The sequence below is a fragment of the Aulonocara stuartgranti genome (genome assembly GCF_965226115.1).
Source record: "Aulonocara stuartgranti genome assembly, chromosome: 17".
In the NCBI taxonomy this organism is placed as follows: Eukaryota; Metazoa; Chordata; class Actinopteri; order Cichliformes; family Cichlidae; genus Aulonocara; species Aulonocara stuartgranti.
Genome location: NC_138953.1, coordinates 25,238,622 through 25,262,159, shown reverse-complemented (window position 1 = coordinate 25,262,159; position 23,538 = coordinate 25,238,622). Strand labels below are relative to the sequence as shown.

General features: G+C 39.8%; 1 protein-coding gene across 2 annotated transcripts in view; it reads right to left on the bottom strand.

The window, feature by feature from the left end:
* acss3 (acyl-CoA synthetase short chain family member 3) overlaps positions 1 to 21,583 on the bottom strand; it is a 66,993-nt gene extending 45,410 nt beyond the window's left edge. Inside the window, exons 1-9 of one of the 2 annotated variants that reach the window (XM_082511798.1) lie at positions 21,020 to 21,583; positions 17,998 to 18,142; positions 17,135 to 17,323; positions 15,462 to 15,596; positions 13,671 to 13,811; positions 12,912 to 12,992; positions 12,544 to 12,639; positions 10,038 to 10,189; positions 147 to 250 (exon numbers count right to left, since the gene is read on the bottom strand). In XM_082511798.1, coding sequence (XP_082367924.1) covers positions 147 to 250; positions 10,038 to 10,189; positions 12,544 to 12,639; positions 12,912 to 12,992; positions 13,671 to 13,811; positions 15,462 to 15,596; positions 17,135 to 17,323; positions 17,998 to 18,142; positions 21,020 to 21,336 — 1,360 coding nt within the window. In that variant the 5' untranslated portion in view covers positions 21,337 to 21,583. Of the gene's footprint in view, positions 1 to 146; positions 251 to 10,037; positions 10,190 to 12,543; positions 12,640 to 12,911; positions 12,993 to 13,670; positions 13,812 to 15,461; positions 15,597 to 17,134; positions 17,324 to 17,997; positions 18,160 to 21,019 lie in introns of both variants that reach the window. The other variant, XM_082511799.1, reaches the window with a different exon arrangement.
* Between the last annotated feature and the right edge of the window lie 1,955 nt (positions 21,584 to 23,538).

The following is a 23,538-nucleotide window of genomic DNA, read 5'->3' as shown; positions in this document are numbered from 1 at the left end:
CCTAAAGGGAATGCATGGAACAAGATTATTTAGCAAGAAGCTTCCCCAGTTCAGTTTATATCCAGTCTGTCACGAAGATATCCTTCCCCAATTCAAATCTCTTGCTTTCTTTTGCTTCCGTCTTTAGAAAGTAAAATTCTTCCTACCAGTTTGCCACCAGTGATCCAGAACAGGAACTCCAAAGTTCCTTTTTGCCCATTGCAGGGTCTCCACATCACATCGCTCTCCTGCCACGAATAATGACCTCAACCTGCGGGGACACAGAACACATCTGTCAATCACCTTAAGGAAGCAAGGCATATTCACTCCCTCAGAGGAACAGTCGGAATAAATCAAAATCGATGTTCAATGCCCAAACCATAGACGTCTCAAGACTTTAAAGTTGGACTACTACATGTACAGCAGTGGTGAGTGTGTTAGACATTTACACAGACTCATCATGGGCCTGAACGCTATGGTAATTTGGGCTTTTAACGATTTCTTCAGTGTTCTTTTTCCATGGTGGAATAATTGTACAGCAAATATCTTTAATTTTTTTTAAAAAGTCCAAGTCCTAACTTGACAAAGCTGAGGCCTATTAATTTCTCATTAGTGATCATGACTGCCTACTGGTTTCTCTTTTCCAGCCTACACACAAATTCTAGCTCCCAGTTATGGAGTACGCTTCACTGATTTGGTCATTTATGTGCATTTCAATGTGTTATTAAAATTGTATGTAATTTACTCCTTTATTGCCAACGGTGCTGCAAGGGTAAAACACTGGGTTAAATCAACCGTGAGAACCCAAATTAGAAACTATTAGTGACTATCTCTCTCAGTACTCCAGAATTTGACTTCACTTTTCATAAAGGCAAGATAGGCAACCTGCTTTTGGAATGAGTGGGCAAAAAAAATCCATTATAAACTTTCAGCCTAGTGTAAATCAAAGGTTCGGAGAAAGACTCTTGTACCTCATCTGAAGCAGTTTTACAGGCTTCAGCACAGCCAAGCTCTTTGGCAAATCACACATCTTTTCAGACTAGATTCGATGAGCTGCATGTAAGGATATAGTGTAAAGGAGGTAAACACAAACAATGGATTAAGCAAAGGTCCTCTGAAGCGGTTTGACTGGCACAAAAAGTCAAAAGTCAGAAATGACTGGCTTTTAGAAAATTAAAATCCCTCATCTAGTGACAAAAATGAGAAAGGAGAGGAAAAGCTGCAGAAAGAGAGCGTACAACTTTCAAGGTATGTTCGTTTGTTTTTTTGCCTTTTATTTCGTTTAGAGCAGCTTTAAATTAAGTACGAGGCTTTTGATCCACAGCCGTTTGGTCTTCAAGAAAAGACCAAATGACGAAGTATAAATAGCAAACACCAACCCTAACTCCTAGAGTAGATATCCAAAATCAGTTGTTCAAAATACAGCATTATCAGCTTACACTGGGTATTGGTGCAGGTCATCCTCCTCTATCTGAAAGAGTCCATTATAGCTAATGTCCTCCTCGTAACAGTTAACGCAATGCTTTTGTTAAACTCCCTGAATAAAAGCTGTAACTCTAAACTTCAGTCAAACCTCATTGTGTGAGGCAAAATTACATCCATCCCAAAAACGTATTTACCTAATTGTAAATCAGAAAATCAGAGCAAGCTTAATTGGTCTCATTTAAGCGAATAGTTCGTGACACTTTTGCTGACAAAACCCATTCTTTTTCAACAGTTTTCCTTCTTTTCAGGACAGTGGAGGTGAAAGCTTGTTTATCTTCAGCATCTTCTCAAATCCCAGAGTTATTAGCCTCATGCTTTAAATGTCAAAGCCATCAACAGTGAATTCCACTTTTTCCTTCCCCTGAAACTCTGAAGCCTACCTACAGTCCTTCTGAGTTGCTCTTTTCCCCACCAAACCACATGCCCTCAATATGATCTTACAGACAGCAGCGATGAGCCCCTTAATCATGAAGTACCTAAAAAAAAACCAATAAACTCCTTCAAATCCAACCTGCCCTTAGACCCTTCTTGTTCATCTTCAGAATTCTGCTACTTTTTTTGGATAACTGATACTCCCCGAGTTCATGCCCTGCTAGTGAACCCAAACACTACAGTTTCTATCTTCAGTCTCTCTTATTTCTCCCCTGTTATCCACTCCTCCTGATGGCTGCTCATATTTATTTTCAAAGCGTTGTTACCTGGTCGCTAAAAGCTTTTAAGAACAACCCACCAACCCTAGGCTACATTTTAGGCACAGCAGTCATTGAAGAGGTAGTGTAGTGATCACTACTCTACCTCTTCAATGACTGCTGACTTTTTGTATTTATTACCACCTGTAATAGAGCTTCTTTTTGACTAACACTTATTTTCTCTGTATTATTGTGCGGTCTTTAACTTATAATATAAAGTGTGTCGATGTCGTTTTGATTTGGAGCTACATAAATAAAACTGAACTGAACTCTGGCATTGATGTAAACTTTTACACTGATATGTATTAAATCAGATCACGTCATGTTGTCAGGAGCACTACACTAACTTTGACTGCTTATGTGTGTGCCAAAAGAGCACTTTAAAGCAGCTATTAACTGTAAGTGAAAACATTAGGGCGATACGAAAACATTAGGGCGATCACATCTATCTATGATGTGATTAACCTTGAAAGAATTACCCATCTATGGACCCTTACAGTTTTCCTCAATTTCTTTTCTCTTAGTAGCATTTGCAGCTACAACAGGAAGCTGATTTTTAGGGGGGAAAAACTCCTAAAAAAAAACCCAACCAGACAGCCGCTTTCCCAGCACAATGCAGCATACAGACAGAGTTAGCAGCAAGCTGGCGAACCTAGTTGAAGCCTTTAGCAGCTAAAGAGCCAGATATTTCCCTCAGGAGTTAGTGGAGTCAATGGAGACAGGTTTGCCAGGTGGCCAGAAACACTTCAAAGAAATGATAATGTTGCTCCATAACACAAGGATGAGAATACTGCTACCAATGCAGCAATAAACAAAATAAATAAACAATCAAAAATGCAGATCTCAAGTTCATTGAGTCATAATATCATGCTGAGGATGAATAGCTTAAAATAGGGCTTAAACAAATAGAAAATATCAAATATGTCAAGGATCAAGCCACGGGACTTAACAATCATCAAACCATCCTTCAGCAGTCAGATTTTTTGTGCACAGGACTTGAGCTAAATTACATGAAATAAGTGAATAATTAGACTGTCCCTGTAGGGGCCTTATGTTCTAGCTGAAAGCAAGTCTATTCCCACCACCACATGTCTCGCTATTCAATTCAAAGGTGGTATTCAAGTTTTCTTTGAGGAGTTAACAGATTAAAGCAGACGATGTGACCTCGGAGACTGTGGTGGGAGGGTGATGATTTAGCTGTTGCCAAAGCAGCAAAGAAACCGTTTTAGACCTCAGTTTGAGTTAATCTAACCATCTGCGTTATGTTTTCAGTAAAATTGTACCAGTTGTGAAATTCTGGACAACCACTGGTGTTTAAAACAACACTGAAAAAAAAAAAAAAAAAAAAAAAACACATTTCCAGTTTATTTTGTGTTTCTGCATTTTGCGACTATCATTTCCTCTCCCACTGAGCGATTACAAATATAAAATCTTGACACGACACCATCACACAGTTGCTGCAGATTTCTGTACATGCATGATCCAAATCTGCTGTTTCGCCGCATCCCAAATGTGCTCTATTGGAGTGAGATAAGGTCACTGCGGAGGTCGTTTGAGTACGGTGAAATCATTGTCTGGTTCAAAATACTGTTTGAGATGCGCTGAATTTTGGGATATGGTGTAAGCTGTGATCATAAAGGGATAGACATAGTCAGCATGGTTGTGGTGTTTAAACTATGCTTAATGGGTACTAAGGGCTCAGAGTGCCAAGAATATATCCCACCTGAACTGTTCATACAAGGAAGGAAGGACGGATAGATGGAAGGATGAATGGATGGAAGGATGGATAGAAGGATGGTTGGATGGATCCATGCTTTCATGATGCCAAAACTGTGTCCCTGGTGTACTCTTCCACTTCTAGCCCATTTGCTTTAAGGTTTATCTTCTCCATACCTTAGCTGTGTCGAGTTGACTACCTAACACTTCAAAGAAGCCTGGCCCTTCTCCTCTGGCATCAAAAAGGCGTTTTCACCCAGAGAACTCTTGCTCACTGGATATTTTCTCTTTTCCAGACCAGTCTCAGTAAACCCTAGACATATTTGTGAGGGGAAATCCCAGTAGGTCAGTGGTTTCTAAAATACTTTTTCACCCATCTGGCACTAATAACCATGACATGTTCAAAGTCACTTATATCGCCTTTGTTTCCCATTTTGACGTCTGGTTTGATCTTCAGCAGGTCGCCTTGATCATGCGTACATTCCTAAACCCAATGAATTGCTCCCATGTTAATGGCTAATTAGTTATTTGCATGAACGACAATTTGAATAGGTGTACCTACTGAAATATCCAATCCATGTATGTTTCTATGTTAGGATAGTGATTGGCTCTTCAGTGGTAGGAGTGGGAAAGCTACCATCTTTAGTTTCACAAAACTGCCCCATAGATTCAGGATTGAAAGTGCTCTAATTTGTCAATCCAAACTATGAAGCAGGCTTCTGAATTGATTTATAATGACACAATATTGTGTTGCCTGTTCATTTGAATAATTTATTGAAGTTATAAGACTTACCATTTAGTTGGGGGGGGGGGGGGGGGTTGCACTCAAGGAGTTGTACCTGATGAAGTAGCCACTGAATGCATGCTCTGAGTGGTAAGTTGACCCTCTTAAGGGCATCAACAGCTATTTATCTTGGCTATTTTGTAAAGATAAGGCTACAATACAGTTTGACCCTGAAGCAGACAGAGTAGGAAACATTCTTTGTTGTCAAGGTTGAGTTTTAGTTTACAAAGCGCAAATATGCTCCAAGCTTATTATGTGATATGAGAAACAGTTAATCAAAGGAAAATACACCTGAAGTGTGTGTTCTGTTTTGTGAACATGTTAACGTGCAGAGCTGCAACTGAACAATGCAGCAGTGTATCTGCATCATGTTATAATTAAACTGAAAGCTGAGCATTAAGGCAGGTGACCCTGAGCTATTACACTACGTGACTGTAGTTCTGATTCGGTGTTATATAAATAAATTTGAACTGCCCTATGATAGTACTGCTTAAGTATCAATCTAAAATAATGAAAGCTGAAATTTAATTGTAGAAGCAAATAGACATGAGGAGGTTTAGAAGTTAGATAATATTAATGGACAAACACAGGTAAGTTTAATAGACAGTCATAAGAAATCCAAGAAATCTTTAAAAATAAATAAATAAATAAATAAATAGGTAACAGGTGACTCAGGAGGTAAAGTGGGTTGTCAGCTAATCAAAAGGTTGGTTCGATCCCTGTGTATGTCGAATTATCCTTGGGCAAGACTAAACCCTCTGAAGTCGTTTTTTTCTACTCCAGTTGTGTTTTATTTAACCCTTTCCCCTCATATTTTCTATGCTTTTGCAGTGTTTGTCGATTTGCTACTGCAAGTTTGGCCTCTTGTTATGGTCTCGTCATTCAATACTGCCTATTGGATGAACAAATTCAATTAACCACCTGGGAATAGAGCTGAAATAACGATCTGAAAACTTAAAAAAAAAAAAAAAAAAAAAGTATGGCTAGCAGTTAAGAGTTGGTCTAAATAACAGATAAGCAAAAGAAAATGTTAGCTAAATTTAATACACAATAGTTAAAACCAATAAAGCAAAAAACAAATAATTAGCTTTAGCTCTGATGAGCAGCTGTTACTGTTAGGTAACAATGTAAAATTAACAAATTAAATTGTTAGAAATATACTGAAAGAACACCTGAAATGTCTAGTTAAAGTTCTGTATGTAAAAAAAAAAGCCAATTAATAGCTAAAAGCACAGTTAGCAGGTGTATTTTTTTTTTATTTAATATTTTTGGCCAAAAGAGTAGGTAAACAAATTAAACTATTGGCTGAATTAAATAGTTAATTAAAATTATTCCTAAAAGGAAAAATAGTCAACATCAAATGTAAAATTGGCTGAATTGAACACATTGGAACATGAAGTTTTGATGAAGCATTAGATAAAAAAAAATGTTAGGAACCACTGATCTGTTTTAATAAAAGACAAACACACTGTAAACACTACCACCTTTAAAAAACACCAGATTTTACTATGTACTAAAAAGCACTATCCAATGGATAGTGGACTTTGTCACTTTTGGACAGTGAGGCTCTCAGCAATGACTTAGTTTTCTCCTGTTAAGATACTGGGGACAAAGAGGCAGGTCCTTTTTTCATACTACATTTATAGAGAGCGCTGCTGCCATTACAGCTTCAGACACCCTTGTAGACAGAGTTTCAATGCATTTTTCACGTCTATGGTAACAAATGATATTTCTCAAGCGCATTGACGAGGTGTGCTTGTGCATCTCAGAGTCAATTATCCACAGATGTACGAGGGGTATTTGAGGTTTCTCTGGCATGAAGCTATGCATTTGTAACAAAGTTACATGAGTTTTCTGAAAGGTTTTATTACTTCCATTAAAAAACATTTAAACCTAAAGTTACCACTGACATATCCTTCTGTATTTCACAGGACGGGGCTTTCATCATCTGCTATTATGATTATTGTTTGTTTTTAAGGACCTGAGTTCACAATGCAGGAGGCATAAAATCAACATTTTTTGCTGATAACCCAAAAGACACCCAGTCCAAAATCTTTGAATTCATGAAGGTATGATCAACAATAATCCAAACATTCAAAAAGTACTATGAAACAGAAACAAGAGGACTGTTGGACCAGAGATATACAGCATACTAGTACAACATAACTCTGAACAATGCAATGACAGGACTATTTATATACACAGACACAAATTTGAACACATGAGGAGGTTAAATCCCACACAACGAACAGCAGGTGAACACAAGCAAGAAATCACAGAAATTGGAAAGTAAAACTAAAATGGAACAAACCTACAAAGTGAAACAGGAAATAAAGGAGACCAATCCTAACCCCAAACACGAAGAACTGCACTATTCTCTAAAAAGACAAACTAAACAGAAATCAGGTCACAAGAGAATAACAAGAAGATAATAACAGAAATCCAAATTCAAATATAAGAACTGAAAAGTTGAGCAGGATCCCAAAAAACAAACAAGAAAAAAAAGAAAAAAAGAAAAATAATTTGCTATAAATTTAAAATAAAAAATGAGCCATAATAATCTTTCATAATCTTAATCTTTATTCTACTAGAATAAAGACAAGACAAGAATCCTAGTTTCCAAGTTATATGGCTTTCTGTCCATTTTAACAAATAAATCATTAAGTTGACCTTGAACACTTTGGTCAATGCAAGCCAAATTTTAACAGATTGTTAACATGACCTCACTCTACACCCCCGTAAAGTTTAATCATTAAAAACAAAACTTTTCGAGCCATCTTATTTACTGACACAGTGATGACATACAGGCACACAATTGCTACCAGAAATATGACGTCCTTGCTGGAAGTAATGATGAAAATAAATAAACCAGAATAAAAGCAGAACCTTACATTGAAAATACACTAGAATAAAAATTCAAAGAACAGACTGAAGCATAATACAAAAGGACATGAGGAACCCAAAAGAACAAACAAAAAAAACACAAGCTACATGAAGCCAAATATAAATACTAAGCTAACAGAAATAAATGATTAGATTTCAACCACAACAACACGGCTCAAAAAAATACATCACAAAGCCCGTCCCAGGCATCGAGACAGGCATTTTGATGGGACAACATACACAGACTATTATGATATGCATGTAAGCCTAGAAAAATCAATCTGGGAACTCATGGATTATAGTTTAATGATTTCAGAGACAGCAGCCAATATTTCAGGGCTTCTAGTAGAGCCAAGACAACCAGATAATGAATAACAGATAGCTGATTAAAGACTGCCTGCACACTGTTTACAACTGCTGACAAATTTCAAGAAGCTGCGATTTCCTCAAATGTTTTGTGATCATTACTCAGATTACAAAAGATCATCTTGGTATCAAAAATCTTCCCTACAGATTCTGACTGTTTATATGCAGGATTGTGTTTATAATGACTGACGATAAGTGAAAAAATAGCTTTCCTTCTTTTTGTGTAGCAAATTAAGCACTCAAGACAGATTTGAACTGACACGTAAACTGTGATTAACAGCCTTCTACACTTAAAGCATTTTGAATTCACTGTATTAGCATCAAAAAGCCAGATTTGATTGGAATGAAAGCTCTTTTTTGGAACAATGACTGCACCACAAAGAAACCCTGTTTTAATGCTGCTTTTATAATGCAGCATGTGTATAATGGCAAATTGTCTTGCTCAAAACCAACGGGAATTGCAGCAATCTTTTACAAATGCGCTTCTGCCAAGGGGAAAAAATGCATTAAGAACAAGGAAGTGTACACGGGAACAGTTGCCTAAATGACTGATTGTGGCAGGGTCACAGCTGAGAGGAGAGATTTCAACAATATGTGAAGCAAAAAAAAAAATACAGCAGAAAAATCATCTCTGACTGCAGAAAGAGCTTTTAAAAAAGGTGCTATGCATTCAGCACAGGGAACAACAGGAGATCGTCGATTCAGCACACAATGCCAGAGTTACTGAATGATTCACTAGGGCCATAGGTCATTCCCACTTAGAATTGCTTTATGATTGTGTGCTAAGTGGCGTTTTCAGACTGCGGAACAGACTGACACAAACCCCCCGTACATTTTTACGCTCTGTGCCAAAGAATTAACAAAATCTCATGAAGCATTTAAGTTAAACTAATACCATGAAAAATGTTTGTTTTTAACTCGGAGCTACAGACGACCTTCACCTGATCACGCAGAGTGATTTAACACAGGTGGGCTGCAGTCAGTGAGATGCTGTTGCTTGTTATCTATCGTGATTAACACTCGAGCGGGTCGAGTTGAGGGTACAGACTGTGAGCAACAGAGGTGGGAGAGGGCTGTGCATCAGCAGATGGCCAGAGACTAACGAGAGGCTGCGTGGACAACCGTCAGCCATGAGGTGCTTTAACAAGTCACTCCTGGCGTTTCAAAGTCCTCTGCCACTGACAGCTGATGGATATAGCTGCTGTTCTCTCACCCAGCAGGTTCGTCAGAGTCCCAAGATAATATGCAATTATCTCTCAGTTTCAGTCCATGTAGCCATCATAATAAGGGCAAAGATCATAGTCTTACAGGCTGAGGCTACGCTAAAAGAAAGAATCCCCAAAAACCTTTGCATGGGGTTCTTAGGCTTAAGGTTTTGGATCAACATTAGGGTTGAAAATGAAAAATAACTACAATCACAATCAAGTTGAAACCTCCAAGGCTGAAAAGTTATTGAGCTCTTCACATTCAACTTAACTCTTCCTTTAGTGCATTTATTAACCTTTTTAGGCCATTTCGTTTTGTGAAATTACCTTCATTGGATTAAATGAGGTTTTTCTCATTTGCTTGCTGTAACATGGTTATTTCACAGCGTTTCACATCCTGTGAAATTACACCAACTGAGAAATGTTGCAAACTGCAGGTCCTCAAAGAGCTATTATAGGTCATGGGACAAAAGGCAAGTACAGCCCGGACAGGTCGCCGGTCTGTTGCAGGACTAGATATGTACTGACAGTCTTTCCCTCTCACATTCTCGCCTCTCCCCAATTTAGTCCTGCCAGTCAACCTAACCATGTCTTTCGATTGTGCCGGAGTACCTGGATATGATCGCTATGTCTCAAAAACAAACAACCAAAAAAAACTTTAAATTTTCAAAATGAGTCCATAAAAACCTACTACCATCTTCGGCATACAGTCTTTTGTATCAGACGGTGTATAACATGTCAGAAATAACTGCAGTCACGCAGTAACATCGCTACGCTGCTTTGCTTTGTTTTGCAAATACACATGAGAGAAACAATAAATTCTCACATAAGAAGGAAGAAAGGAATTTTATCTCAATTCCATATCCATCCATTTGTTGCTTTAGCACCAATCCCCACTGATTCAAAAACATTTATTTTGTTGCTCTGTACCTGGTCAGTGGATATTTTTTTCCAATTGTAGCTTGGGGGTCCTGCTGGCGGATAGCACGCATAGCAGTGGGCGCTGTGAACATTGAAGAGACTCCATGTTCAGACAAGACACGGAAGAAGGCCCCGGAGTCTGGAGTCCCTACAGGTTTTCCCTGGAATCACACAGTGCAGCAACAACTTGTTACTTTACAGCTTAATTAAGGCGTGTGTATCATCGGAATTTGAATAATGATAAGTAAACACCAGAGATTACACAGATTATTGTTATTGCCTAAAACCATTCCAGGAATATTTGTGCAAACTCCAAAACATGAATATTTATACAACAGCTGTTTAAAATAACAAGGCACACAGGAAGATTGACTATCCAGGCACATGGGCATGAAAACACAGTTGCACTACAGAAGTACTGTCTGTCTAGAATAAAAGATAAAGACACAAGAAGCCTGCAGGCAAAGGTCTCCAGCAGCAATTTCCACTCTTTTTTATTTTCTCCCTGGTATTCAACTAAGTGAGCTCAACAGTGAGAAGACAACTGCGGAAGAATAAGAATGGATAAAAGGAGCAGTGAGTCCTGGCTGTCATTTTCACTCCAAATAAAGGGTTTGAAGATAGATGGGCTGCTAGAAACAAGAACCATGTGGAGCAACCACCGTGACCGAAGTCAAACACTGATTTAAGGAACGGCCAATTAATTCATCGTCCAATAGCGCTGCTGCATCAAACTGGTGAGGGAATATCAGAGTGCAAATGTAATTGGTGGCCCTATACATAAGAACTACACTGAAAGACGCACGTCCTTCTTGATCCTTTGCTGAAGTATAAAAAGAAACAACTTCAGATTTCAAGCCAAAGAAAAGTGCAGAATCTCAGGAATTGATTTTAGGGACAATCTGGGCCTGGAAAAAAGCGCAGTCATCAATGCACTCTATGTAAACAGAACTCCATGTGATGCTTGCTTGTGACATTCACATGATGCATGCATGGAGTCCAAAGAAGCCCATAATGAAGCACTAATACAACAGATCCTCTGTTTTAGGAGCTAAGCAAGAACACATGAAATAAGATAAAAAGAAATGCACAGATCATATGATCATGTGATATTACACTGATCATAAAGCCAACACTAATTACAAATTGCTATATGTTAATAAAAACCCTCTGTGTGAGCCATTTCGTCAAGGTTATAATTATATTATTAAAGTTCCTATTTTTCCATGACCAGTCCCTCCCACTGCAACCTTATCTCCCAGTTTCTCTATAATGAAAAGATGTTTTGCAAAAATTTAAGACCAAGAAGACAAGGATGGCTTATCTGCTTTGCAGTTTCTTGCGATCTAGTGGTGTTATTGAGCTTGGTTTTGGTAATGTAGCTCAAGTACAGCAAAAATATTAACCACAATCAATATGGTTAGCACATTTTGTTGTTATTGAACTTGAAAACATCTCCTTTTACAGGAGATTTCCTTGAACCAAAAGAATACATGAAAAAAAAAAATAAAGGTAGTGGACAGTGGGTCACACAGGAGTTGGGCCCGGACTAAGGAGTGTGTTTTTGACCGCATAGCGTGTCGTGCAAAGGCAACTGTTAGTTCATGCTGGCCTGTCTAAACTGCAGAAAACCTGTGGGTGCAGAAGAGGCTGAAGATGGAGAGCCAAAGCCAGAGCTTTTTGTCATATTTCACCAAAAGCAGACCGGGTGAGATCTGGAGACAAATAAAGTCACAGACAACCATTAATGATTCTTAGACAGAAACTATGCGACGTGCATTTCCTCCAGAAAGATCTTGTTGGCTCAAGGCTCTTGTTTAGTTCTCTTGTCTCAAACCGAAATAAACTGACTGAGTTTGAGGTTTTAGGAAAGTGCAAACACAGCCTGCTATAAAGTACAGGAGTGTGCATGGGAAAAAATAAAAAAATAAATGCAAAAGAGTAAATCCTTTTATCCCCAATATCTTGTTTTTCTATAGATGCCGGAAGGCAAAATTCTAAGATGTGATAACTTGCCCAGCCCTTTCATTGGCTGCTTCAATTAATGATGGCATAAACACGAGCATTGACAACCTGCTCTCCCACAACTTCAACACAGGAAATTTAAAGACTCAAGTCCAACAAATGCATCCTGCAAACTAAAAACTCTTTAATACCCGGGTTGGAAGGTGTAGACTATGTGCTGGTGTTCAACTGACTGGTACCAATAACCAAACAATAAAAGGAGCAAAAGTCTGGCACAGTCAGAGCTGCAGCTTCTCTGCAGCAGCTAGAGTCAAATATGGACACAGGTTCACACAGTTCACCACATCTTGAACTTCTTCAGTTTCACTCCACATAAACTGTAGTCTTTAACCAACAGTGGCTGGCTTCAGTTTGTCGAGCCAACAAAGGTGTAACTTATTTAGCTCTGAACATTGTTCATTTAAGGTTTTATTGCACATATTCTGGCACTTCCTGTTGTAATCTAACACCGCAGTAGTTAGTTTGAGATATTAAACTCGGAGGTACGTACCTCATAGAGAACAGTGCCGTTACCGTGTAGCAAAGGACCATAGCAGATATAAGAATGGCCAACCACCCAGCCTAGGTCTGAAGCTGCCCACCAAACCTGCCAAAAAGGGATCAATGTACCGAGTTGTCACAACAAAAATGCATGAAAAATTAAGTAAAAACTAATTTTACTTAAAGGCATAATAAATGTAAACAGAACAGCCAGTTGTATAGTGAAAATGAAATACCGCAAGTTGAGTGTAGGATTATTGTCTATTGTATGTTTAAATGGTAGTCAGAGGTCTTTTCAAGCAGAGAGCAGTCTGTCTCTGTATGCTCTTTGTTCTTAAGCATGGCACCACCTCAGAAGCGGATGCTTTATTGTCTTACTTCTCCGGGACTGAGTCCATAAATATTTGACATGGTCCATTTCAGCATCACAGCATAGCCTGCAGTGTCTCGCACAACACCCTGGGAGGGGGGAGATAAGAAAAACATTAAGACCGGTGGCAGGTACTGCACTAAGCAAAGAAGCACGGGTTTAATATCAATTTTAAACCAGCCACTTGGCGCTGCCTTTCCAAAGGGGATGGCAGCTTGTTTCTAGATGACTGCGTCTCAAACCGGCACCCACCTTTTATTAGTTAATAGCGCTGTCTAAACATTCCTGAGCAAAATAGTGTGTCCTAACATCCTCAGCTATTGAGTGTGCCTTCTCAAAGTTATGGTCTCCCTACAGCAATAACTGAGAAATTCATGGGAAATTGCACAGGAAAAAAAAAAAAAAAACTGGCAAAAACCGCACTATTAAGCCCAGGAACTAGCCAGCAGGAGGATATTTTATATCATCTGTTGGTCAAAGACAAAACGATGCTATTTGAAAAGAGCCAGGGCTTTTTTTCCCCTCCATTTGAAATTGCCTGCAGGTAATTCCTCCTGCAAGAGGTTCAGCTCACACTCTGGAAAACTTCTGTCTTATTTATGTCATGTTGGGGGTGTTTAGATTGTGCCTGGACTGTTTTGCAGGCTCAAAGATCAGATGAGTCACACAGCTGCTGCATACAGAATGAGCAGCGTCTAGTCAAACACAGCTAAAAGTAAACCCTGTAACTCATCTGCATGTGAGTGTATGGTTATAGCTGCCAGTACCTTTGGCGTCCCAGTGGTCCCAGATGTATAGAGTACATACAACGGATGGTTGGAGGGCAAAGAGGCACAGTCATGTGGCCTAGCAGTGGCCATCTCTTCATCCCAGTCCAGGCTCAACTCGCGACTCATCGATACCCTTTCCTGAAATATAAAGAAAAATAGAGATGACATACAGTCTTCACCAGATCTAACGTACCTGGCAGCACACCCAGGTATAAATCACATGGATCTGAATGCACTCTGAAAAAGGGGAACTGTGTTAAAAATGGCTGTAATCCCTCAACGTTTAATCCAACTCTTGAATTCAAGCTGATTAACTGCACTTCAAATCATGTCACGACTGTTCGACTTAAAATCCACAGTAGCATTCTAAAGAGGCGAAAACACAAAAACTGTGCCGTCATCCAAGTATTTATGGATCTAACTGCATGCTGCATGCAGCCGAACATATTTTGCCATTTATTTTGATTCTTTCACATCTGCGAAGATAACGCGATTCATTTGCTCGGCGACAGCCTCCTCCTGCTCACTGTGGAAGTTCAGCCGCTGCTAATGACTCGTTTTACGATCGCCGCAGGATGAGACAGTCACTCGCGAAGCAGCCGATCATATCTCCCAGTTATTTATTTGTCACAAAGTGTCACATAGATGAGCTCTCGGAGTGTGAACTATGAGGATCAATTCAACTGACTCCGATGGTTTTGACCATCTTGCTTTATTTGCTTGCCTATGAAGTGAGTCAGTCTCACATGCTGAGTAAATATATATTCCTTTATTTATATTATGTTCCAACTCCCATCTGTCATCGCAATCTGGCAAGCAGCAATCATTTCAGGTCATAGATTATTGCCCCTTACATCTGCTGCCGCTGACATTTCTTCTCATTTCAAACACAGACGTCTCTTTGATACTGCCATTAACATTTAATCACTTTTGGAGGGATAAAGAAATCCTCAAATCTTTTTTTTCCCTCCCCTCCCTTGGCTTCCATAAAAGAGTGTCAAGATGAAGACATCATCAATATCACTCAGACTCTTGAGGCAAAGGCACATCTCCCACAGACATTTTAGCTCTCCTATGCGCATTACTTTTTACTCACTTCACTGAAAGCACAGACAGAGCACCATCTTGGCTGATTTAACAACGCTTACGGAACAGCTACCTCCAGCTTACCGAATGCAATAATTTGCAAAGCAGCTGCAACCATCTAAAGTAGTGGTTCACAGATTTTTATGGCACTGAGCTGCCCGTGAATTTCTTGTATACACATTCCCTGTGTCCGACATGTATATAATCTCCCAAAAATCCAAACGGGCACTCTTAATTCACCGGATCCTTTCCTGACAGATAAGACCAGACAGGCGCAACAAGATAAAATAAACTGTGCAATGTTCATTTTATTTCACCACAGGGCTAGAGAGCAGTAGCTCAAACAGAGGCACGGATGGTAGCAATTCAGTTCGAGTAAAGAAACGACAATACTCCGCAATCTCCGTTAGAGGAAATGTTAAGTTCACCAAACATAACATTCAGCAGTGTTTAATTGACGTCTGTATAAAAGTGAAGCAGAACCAAACATCTGCTCGCCGTCACCGAGCAGCAGCTGAAAATGGCTCCAGGCTGAAGCCAGCACGGAAATACCTTTGAGTTCGAACCTGGCAACAGCCGAGAAGTGCAGGCTCCACAAAAATCCCTGCCTCCGACCGACACCTTCGATGATTTCAATGAGTCATTAAGTGTGCTGCTGCTTACTGTGGAAAAGGAAAATAACATTTTTGCTATGGTTTTTACCATGTTTGGCCTGTTGTAGATGAGGACTTTCGTGGGCCTGTGAGAGCTCCTCTCCAGGGCCTTCTTCACCAGAGGGATGTACTCCACTCTTCTGCCTGGCTCGATGCCAAATGAGGCTGTAACCAACAGCTTGGGCTGAAAAACAGATCATTTGGGAATTTAGGTTCAAGTGTAACAAGCTTATAGCTCACTCAGGTATGAATCAGTCATTTTTCTGCCTTTCTACCAAACGAGCCATTACAGGTTTAACCTCCTAGTACCTGGCGTCCACATATGTGGACATCACATTTTGGGTTATTTAGACCAAAATACTCAATTTTGCTCTACAAGGGCCTGATATCCACTTACGAGGACATTATACTGCTACTGTTCTATCAAAATTTTTAACGAATATCCTCATATGTGGCTCTTATTTTTCATAAAAACAAAGGTTTTAAAAAAATAAAAATAAAAAAAAAATCTGGTAATTCTTTGTATTTACGTTCATCGGGCCCCAATATGCCCAAATATCAAAGAGAAATTAAAAATGCATGCCGTGGAAGAGTTCGGGTCTTAGGAGGTTAAGTCTGCTCTGGTGTCCTGTCAAATGTAGTTCACAAACTCAGGGTTCTGCACAAGATCTCAGTGTTCCTACCAATTCTTGGATTTGGAATGTACATGACCAAAACGGTAAAGGACACTTCTCCTATTTGGCAAACACATTTTGGTTCCAGTATTGGTTATATTCTCTTGAAAGCTTCTCTATGTTTCGTTTCAGTAGGTTATGCAAAATTAATATTTCACAACAAATTTGTTCTGCAAAGCAACAGAATACACGGGGCGATTGTGGCTCAAGAGTTGGGAGTTCGCCTTGTAATCGGAAGGTTGCCGGTTCGAGCCCCGGCTTGGACAGTCTCAGTTGTTGTGTCCTTGGGGAAGACACTTCACCCGTTGCCTACTGGTGGTGGTCAGAGGGCCCGGTGGCGCCAGTATCCTGCAGCCTCGCCTCTGTCAGTGCGCCCCAGGGTGGCTGTGGCTACAGTGTAGCTTGCCATCACCAGTGTGTGAATGGGTGGATGACTGGATATGTAAAGCGCTTTGGGGTCCTTAGGGACTAGTAAAGCGCTATATAAATACAGGCCATTTTTTTACCATTTACATGCTTTATGCTAAACTGCATAAGCATTTATTTCTGTGTTAAAATGTCGTAGTTTACTCTTAATTGTCCCCTAAGAAAGAAAGCAAAGAAAGAAAGCAATGCTCACTGCAGTTCATTCACATTTGTAGTATAAAGACGTCTCTTCCACATTAATTTTTCTATTCTCATATTATTATTATTATTATTATTATAAAATCTCACTGGAGACGCCAGGGAAATCATTACCAGTGGTTCTGAAAGGAAAGGCGAGATCTTTGCACTGTAAATGAAAAAAGACACCTTTCTTCTGGCTCTAGTATTTAAGATGTCTTTAAGTATTTTAGCTAATGGCACATAAAAGTCAGAATTGTCCAATTACTGGTATTTGCAGTGATCCGCATCTGCTTACTTCATGTAAATACAGAAAATGAACAAAGACTTAGCCCAACTTCAGCCCGTCCCTGGTTTTTAATGAGTACGGATATAATACAGTTCATGCAGCCCTGTTGCTGAGGCTCAGAAAAAAGATCAATTTTAAGCACAAGCAGCGCTTAACCTTAGCGTGATTGATGCGGACAGACAGCTCTTTAGAGGCGAAGCCGCCAAAAATGAGGCTGTGTGGGGCACCGATCCGTGCACAGGCCAACATGGTGAACATGGCCTGTGGCACCATGGGCATGTAGATGACAACAAGGTCTCCTTTCTGTACCCCATTCTTCACCAAGACTCCTGCTAACCTGGACACCTGGATTGCAGAGACACATGGAGACAAAGCACAGATTTTTTTCTAAGTTTCCAATCTTTTTTTCTTAAATTCCTGCATGAATTATTTTTAAATGTCTGCTCACAACAACCGTAACCAATATGCTAGCACAAAGCAGAGCTGATAACAAGGGTGGAATAGTCTTATGCATGCTGCATATGTTGTTGGATAATTAATGTAGAAAGAAATGCTTAATTTATCCATGGTCCAATTACTAATTAGCTTCAGTTGGAAACAATCTAGAAAGAAAGTCAGTATCTCTTAAATTTCATTAAATGTCATTAAGCCCTTGGGCCAAAAAGACCCTCAAAAAGACCCCCAAATAGTTTTTTTCATTTAAAAAAAGAAAGAAAAAAAGATTGAGTTGTTTTAACAGAATAATTGGTCCAAATGTCAATCGACTCAATCATTTTCCCTTCTTTCTTCTCTTTTGTTTGCTATCTATATGCTAATTATGGTTCAAACCAGCCGTCATGCTACAAAACTCTTGGCCAACTCTTTGATATTTAATGTCCAGAGAGCATTACAGTTTCTACTTTAACATGCTCATAATCCCATAATTTGTTTCATGCTGCAAAATAATGTCATATCATACTGCCATCTATGTCCATGTGCTGTTCAATTCTGCAAGCTCGGTTTTTATTAAAACTATTTACCTGGTCCTGAAGTTCCCTGAAAGTGATGATCTGTTTAGTTCCGGTCACCGGGCTGTCGTATATGATCGCAGGCTGCTCTGCACGGCCGCCTTCTACGTGTCGATCGACGGCATTGTAGCACATGTTTAGCTTTCCGCCGACAAACCTGACAGAGACATACACCTTCAAACAACAAGTAACGGACACATGAACAGAGACGCATGTCAATACTATAGTTAGCAAACATATTTCAGGTGACCAGTCATGTGCCAGCATCTTTACCAGCATATAATATGGGTTTTTGCCTGGTTTAGAGCTCATTTTTAAAAAAATAAAAAACCAGCCTGAGCCAAACATATGCAGCTGCTTTTGACAGTTGCACACAGTGAACCAATGTTCTTGATAAGGCAATCGTTTGAGCTCATTCTGGCACTGCGCATATGGATAAAGAGCAGCAGGCAGGTTGAGCAGATGGTGTCTGGGATCTGCTGTTTTGGAAGCCACATAGACATACAGACACGGTGGCCGTGTCCTTCATTTTCACTGCAGCACATTCAGACAGCTCTCTTTTCCTATGATACATGGTATAGCTTAAAATAACTCACCCACAAAACAAAAGAAAAAGAAAGGAATTTCAGTTTATTTTTTGCCTGGTTTAGAGCTCATTTTTAAAAAAAAACCAGCCTGAGCCAAACATATGCAGCTGCTTTTGACAGTTGCACACAGTGAACCAATGTTCTTGATAAGGCAATCGTTTGAGCTCATTCTGGCACTGCGCATATGGATAAAGAGCAGCAGGCAGGTTGAGCAGATGGTGTCTGGGATCTGCTGTTTTGGAAGCCACATAGACATACAGACACGGTGGCCGTGTCCTTCATTTTCACTGCAGCACATTCAGACAGCTCTCTTTTCCTATGATACATGGTATAGCTGACAACTCCACCCACAAAACAAAAGAAAAAAGAAAGGAATTTCAGTTTATACTATTCTCAGTGCAGGCTGCTGTGCCACATGCTGTTTTGTTTTACAGCTACATTTTGTTTTTTCTTTTTCCTGTAAGCATCCTATAATTTACTTTCACATCTTTAACTGTGGATGCAGGTATAATTACCCTTTTTTAATTTATTTATCTTTTGCACATCGTAGGAAACTAACCACATTAATCACCTCACATCCTTTGATAGTTTTAATGGTTTCCAATTTTTTGTTTGTTTAATAAATGCCCTGAACATGTCAGGCCAAACCATAACATCTGTTCTGAAAATATTACTTTTAAATATTTAACAGAAAAAATATTGCTTTTAAAATCTGGGACACTTTGTCATATCTAATTGTTGCTAGTTGGCTGCTTGGCCAAAACTAGTGGTGCTCTGAGACAATTTTTTTTTTTCTACTAACCCTTTAAGGTGGCAGCAACCTGATGAAACGACTTGTGTTTTATTTCTTTGATAAAAAAAAAAATATATATTTATCCTACTTTTTGGAGCTTCGGGGGGAGGATAGTACTCAACTTTTGGAGTACTAGTGCAGTCTGGTACTCCATTACAATATCCTCTCCATGCCCCCAACATGCACACATATACAATCATCATCACCTACGTACACACAGTATTGTTTACCCAAACATATATCATACTTCTGACTCTTGACTGACCCTTGATTTCCTAATTATTCCTCAAGCCTCATCTTGGGGACCATCCTTCCTCACTGACATGCCCATTAAGTTAACTGTTCTCACTCTCACAGGGAACCGCCTTAAATGTTCAATCATATTCGTTCCCTCTGTAAAAAGGAAAGAATTGCATTTCAGTAACTCTCAAAAATGGTCCAAGGAAGACACAGTGGTGACCCAGTGACAGCATCATGAGTGGGCAAGGCTCAATGATGCACATGGGAGAAGAACGCTGTAGAATCAAATTGCCAAAAAAAATGTAATGCTAGTTCCCTTCTATGTTGTATTCTGTCACCATAGAAAAGTATCAGAATACACAGTGGATTGCCGTTTTTTTTTTTTAATATATGGCTGCATAAAACCAGTCAGTGTCCCCATGCTTACCCCCCAACCACTGCCGAAACCAAGAAGAAGGGGGACATGAGCATCAGAACTGGACAGCTGGACAACAGACTCTGATGAGTCACAATTTCTTTTACATCATATGGATGGCTGGGTGCTGTGCATTCTTTACCTGGTGAACAGCTGGCAGCAGAATGCACTATGAAAAGAATGCAAGCCTACTGAGAGTCCATGCCTCCACATTTCTGTTTCGAAAGGGGGCTCCATAAAAAAAAAAAAAGGAGGCAGGTGGTCATAATTTAATACCAGACAGATATACATCCCACCAATTAATGCTTTCAAAGTGTTACCATATAGGGGTTCTCCTGGGAACTTCCCTGCTCTAAATACCTGATTCAAATAATCATCTGGGTAGTGAACTTTGCAGCTGTCTGTTAACAGCACCCAGGATAGTGCAATAAGCAAAAATGTGGTTTGTTTTCTGGGGTCAACGCGATTCCATAGACTTTCCATCAACAGCAGAGCCGTTTGAAGTCCACACAGTTCCTGAGCGTCACCCATTGGCTCTCAGCAAAACTACCAATCACAGAAGAAATAGGCGTTCCTCCAGGGATCGCTAACAACTTAATAACCAAATCATAACAGAGCTGACGTTTCCCCTTCCTAAACCAACCACTCACAACAGGACAACCCTCCAGGTTATCCAGTTGTTAATCGTACAGTCACGCGCATAAAAGAGTAAAATGAGGAAGCTATGTGTGCTGGATGAAGAGAAAATAAACCACAATATCGTGGTTTCTATGTGAGTTGTCCAAAAGTTATTCATTAGTTCATTCAGGGTAATGAGATTATTGAGGGCGTGTGTCCTCTCTATGGGATATTATCATACATGAGAGAACGCGTTGAGTTCACTCATGAGAGAGGTGGCGGTCACGCACAGGTTGTTTACCACGTTTCATTCCAACTCGCCCACACAACATTTAACACCAGCTGTTCTGCAGTTCACGTGTAGTTCACACTGAAACCTACCAGTTTGGGAACACCGGATCCTCAACGTGCAGAGTTTTACTCCACGGCTCAAACCAGTTTATGTCGCGCCCCACGTCAGCCCAAAACCTTTCAGGGTTGTCCCTGGCCGCCGCGAAGACTCGGCTGTACGCAGCATCAGACGCATGCTTTCTGCAGCACTGCGTGGGGAAGTGCGACTTAAAACTCCCAGATGCTTCACCTGCATTTCGCTTTGCTGCTGCACAGAGAGTCCAAGCAAACCTCCCGAGTGTCTTCTTCCGCAGGACAGGAGCGCAGTTATTCAGGCGCTGGACTGAGTGTTTTACCCTGAGAAGCATTGTTGCTGGGGGCGTTTTTTGAACTTCCACGCTGCTTTCCCGCGTCCCTCTTGTTTTTGTGTGCAGCTTTGGAGCCCGCTTCTAGAGTTCAATGCTAAGCGACGTCATTCGGGCCCGCTTAAAGGCAGAGGACTTCTGCAGAAATTCTTAACAAGTGCCTCAGGGAAGGCTGTGAACTACGAACTGGATGTAGGAGGATTTTAAAACACAGTCAGCGTGATTACACAACACATAAGCTCCACCGCAGCTTTCTTAAACCAACTATTTTGGGTGGAAAATAATCCCAAGACATTTTTCTAACTTTAAGCAAGAATTCTGCCGTGCAGTGCAAAGAAGAGAGGAACATTGTTGATAGCAACTGTACCTCCTGTCCACCGGATTTACTTATTTATTTATTTTTGTTTACTTCCAGCATCATTAAATTTTAATTGTCCTCGAGGTAATATCAATACTCCCCCTTGAGTGGAAAAATGCAAATAGCCCCACATCTGCTAAAACTGATCATGGCGTGCATTCATTTGTTTGCTTGTGGGTATTAATGGGAATAATTACTCGTGTAGAGTCATTTAAAAGCCTTAAGAATATTTGCATCTTTCATTAAGCCGATTTTCCAATACAATCACAGCACATGAGCAGCGGCAGCAGCTCTTTGTCCTCTCAGATTGTGCCGCCTCATGCACTTCTTTCCCTATCACTGGTAAATACCCATAATACAGCTGACCCCTTGAAGAAGTGTGCCCCTCGTTAAATAACTCATCCATCTGATATTTCAGATCACCTGTTTATGTTTATATGTGCTGAGCAGTTGAACTGTCCAGTATAGGTGGTGCAATGATAGTTTCGTTATTGGTATCAGAACGATATCAGCATTATAAGATCGATACTTTCTTTAAATCCTGTGTGTTTAGTGTGTAGTCCACTGATGTCTTACATAGATTATTTTTGGTAATGAAAAAATATACCTCAAACGTGCGCTATGAAAAGTATCTGGACCTTCTTGTGTTGACTGTGACTTCTGTTTTATTTATAGCCTCCTACAGCACATTTAAACACAGAGAGATCCTTTAGAGACAGGAACATTTACATTGCTGTTTACATCTCAAAAAGCCCCATGGTATCAGATGGATACTAAAATTTGCACTGTGGCACAACACTACTTTCCACCAGAGGTGGCCAACTTGAGTTGGATTGCAGCTACTGGCTATATGACACTTGTCACCATTTCAGTAAAAGTGGGGGGGAATAAAAAGTTAAATCTTTATCCCAGCTGGCAAAAGATATCAGTAATCAGCAACTGATTGATGCCTTCTTACACCCATCACCTGCACGTCTTATCCTCCAGGTATTTGAGCATAACAGAACTATCATTTTCTTTCTTTTTCAGTTTTAAATTAAGTATTGATTCAAATCTCATCATATTTCAACCATGCTTTCTCCTCTCATGCTATAATTTGTTTGGCCAAAAGGTCTCACTAAATCACAGCAAGGAACTGCCATATATATATATATATATATATATATATATTAGAGTAGATGGTGTTGGCTGAATATGTATCATTCTCTCTGGCACCTTACGTGCATAGACCACTATCTATTAACCACTTTCACAGGCTAATCAGACCCTAAACTTTTCATAACTTTATATAAGCCCTCCGTCTTGATTTGATGTGATGAGTGTGAATGTTTTAAAGCAGAAATCAGCCGACTGCCCTTCAGAAACCGATGGAGAAATGATTCATCACTCTAGCCCGCAGTGTCAGTTTGAAAATCAAATTCGTTTGAAGATAATGATCGCTGTTTTACATTCTGAATGGGTTTTAGATGCAGTTGTCAGAAAGACTAACGAATGATTTCAGTCAATATCATTCATGGTTTTAAGTGAGTGATACTTCATAGCGGTTTATTAGAGCTGAGTGAATTTACTTTCAGCAATTGCTTCATATACAAAATACTAGAGGCACCCAGTCATTACAGGAAATAAATAAAGGTGAAAGCCATTACCCCTTGTTAATTATGCTCTTAGTGCATTCATGATAAAAGAGGAGATGAGATGAAGTTGGACTGAGGTATATTTCAAGGCTTTGACAAAGCTCAATATACATTGGGATGTATTCATGTTTTCAGTTTGCAGAAAGCATCAGGATGGAATTATGATGCCGTCACACAATCAGCCATTACTACTTGACAAAGTAAATTGGTGCT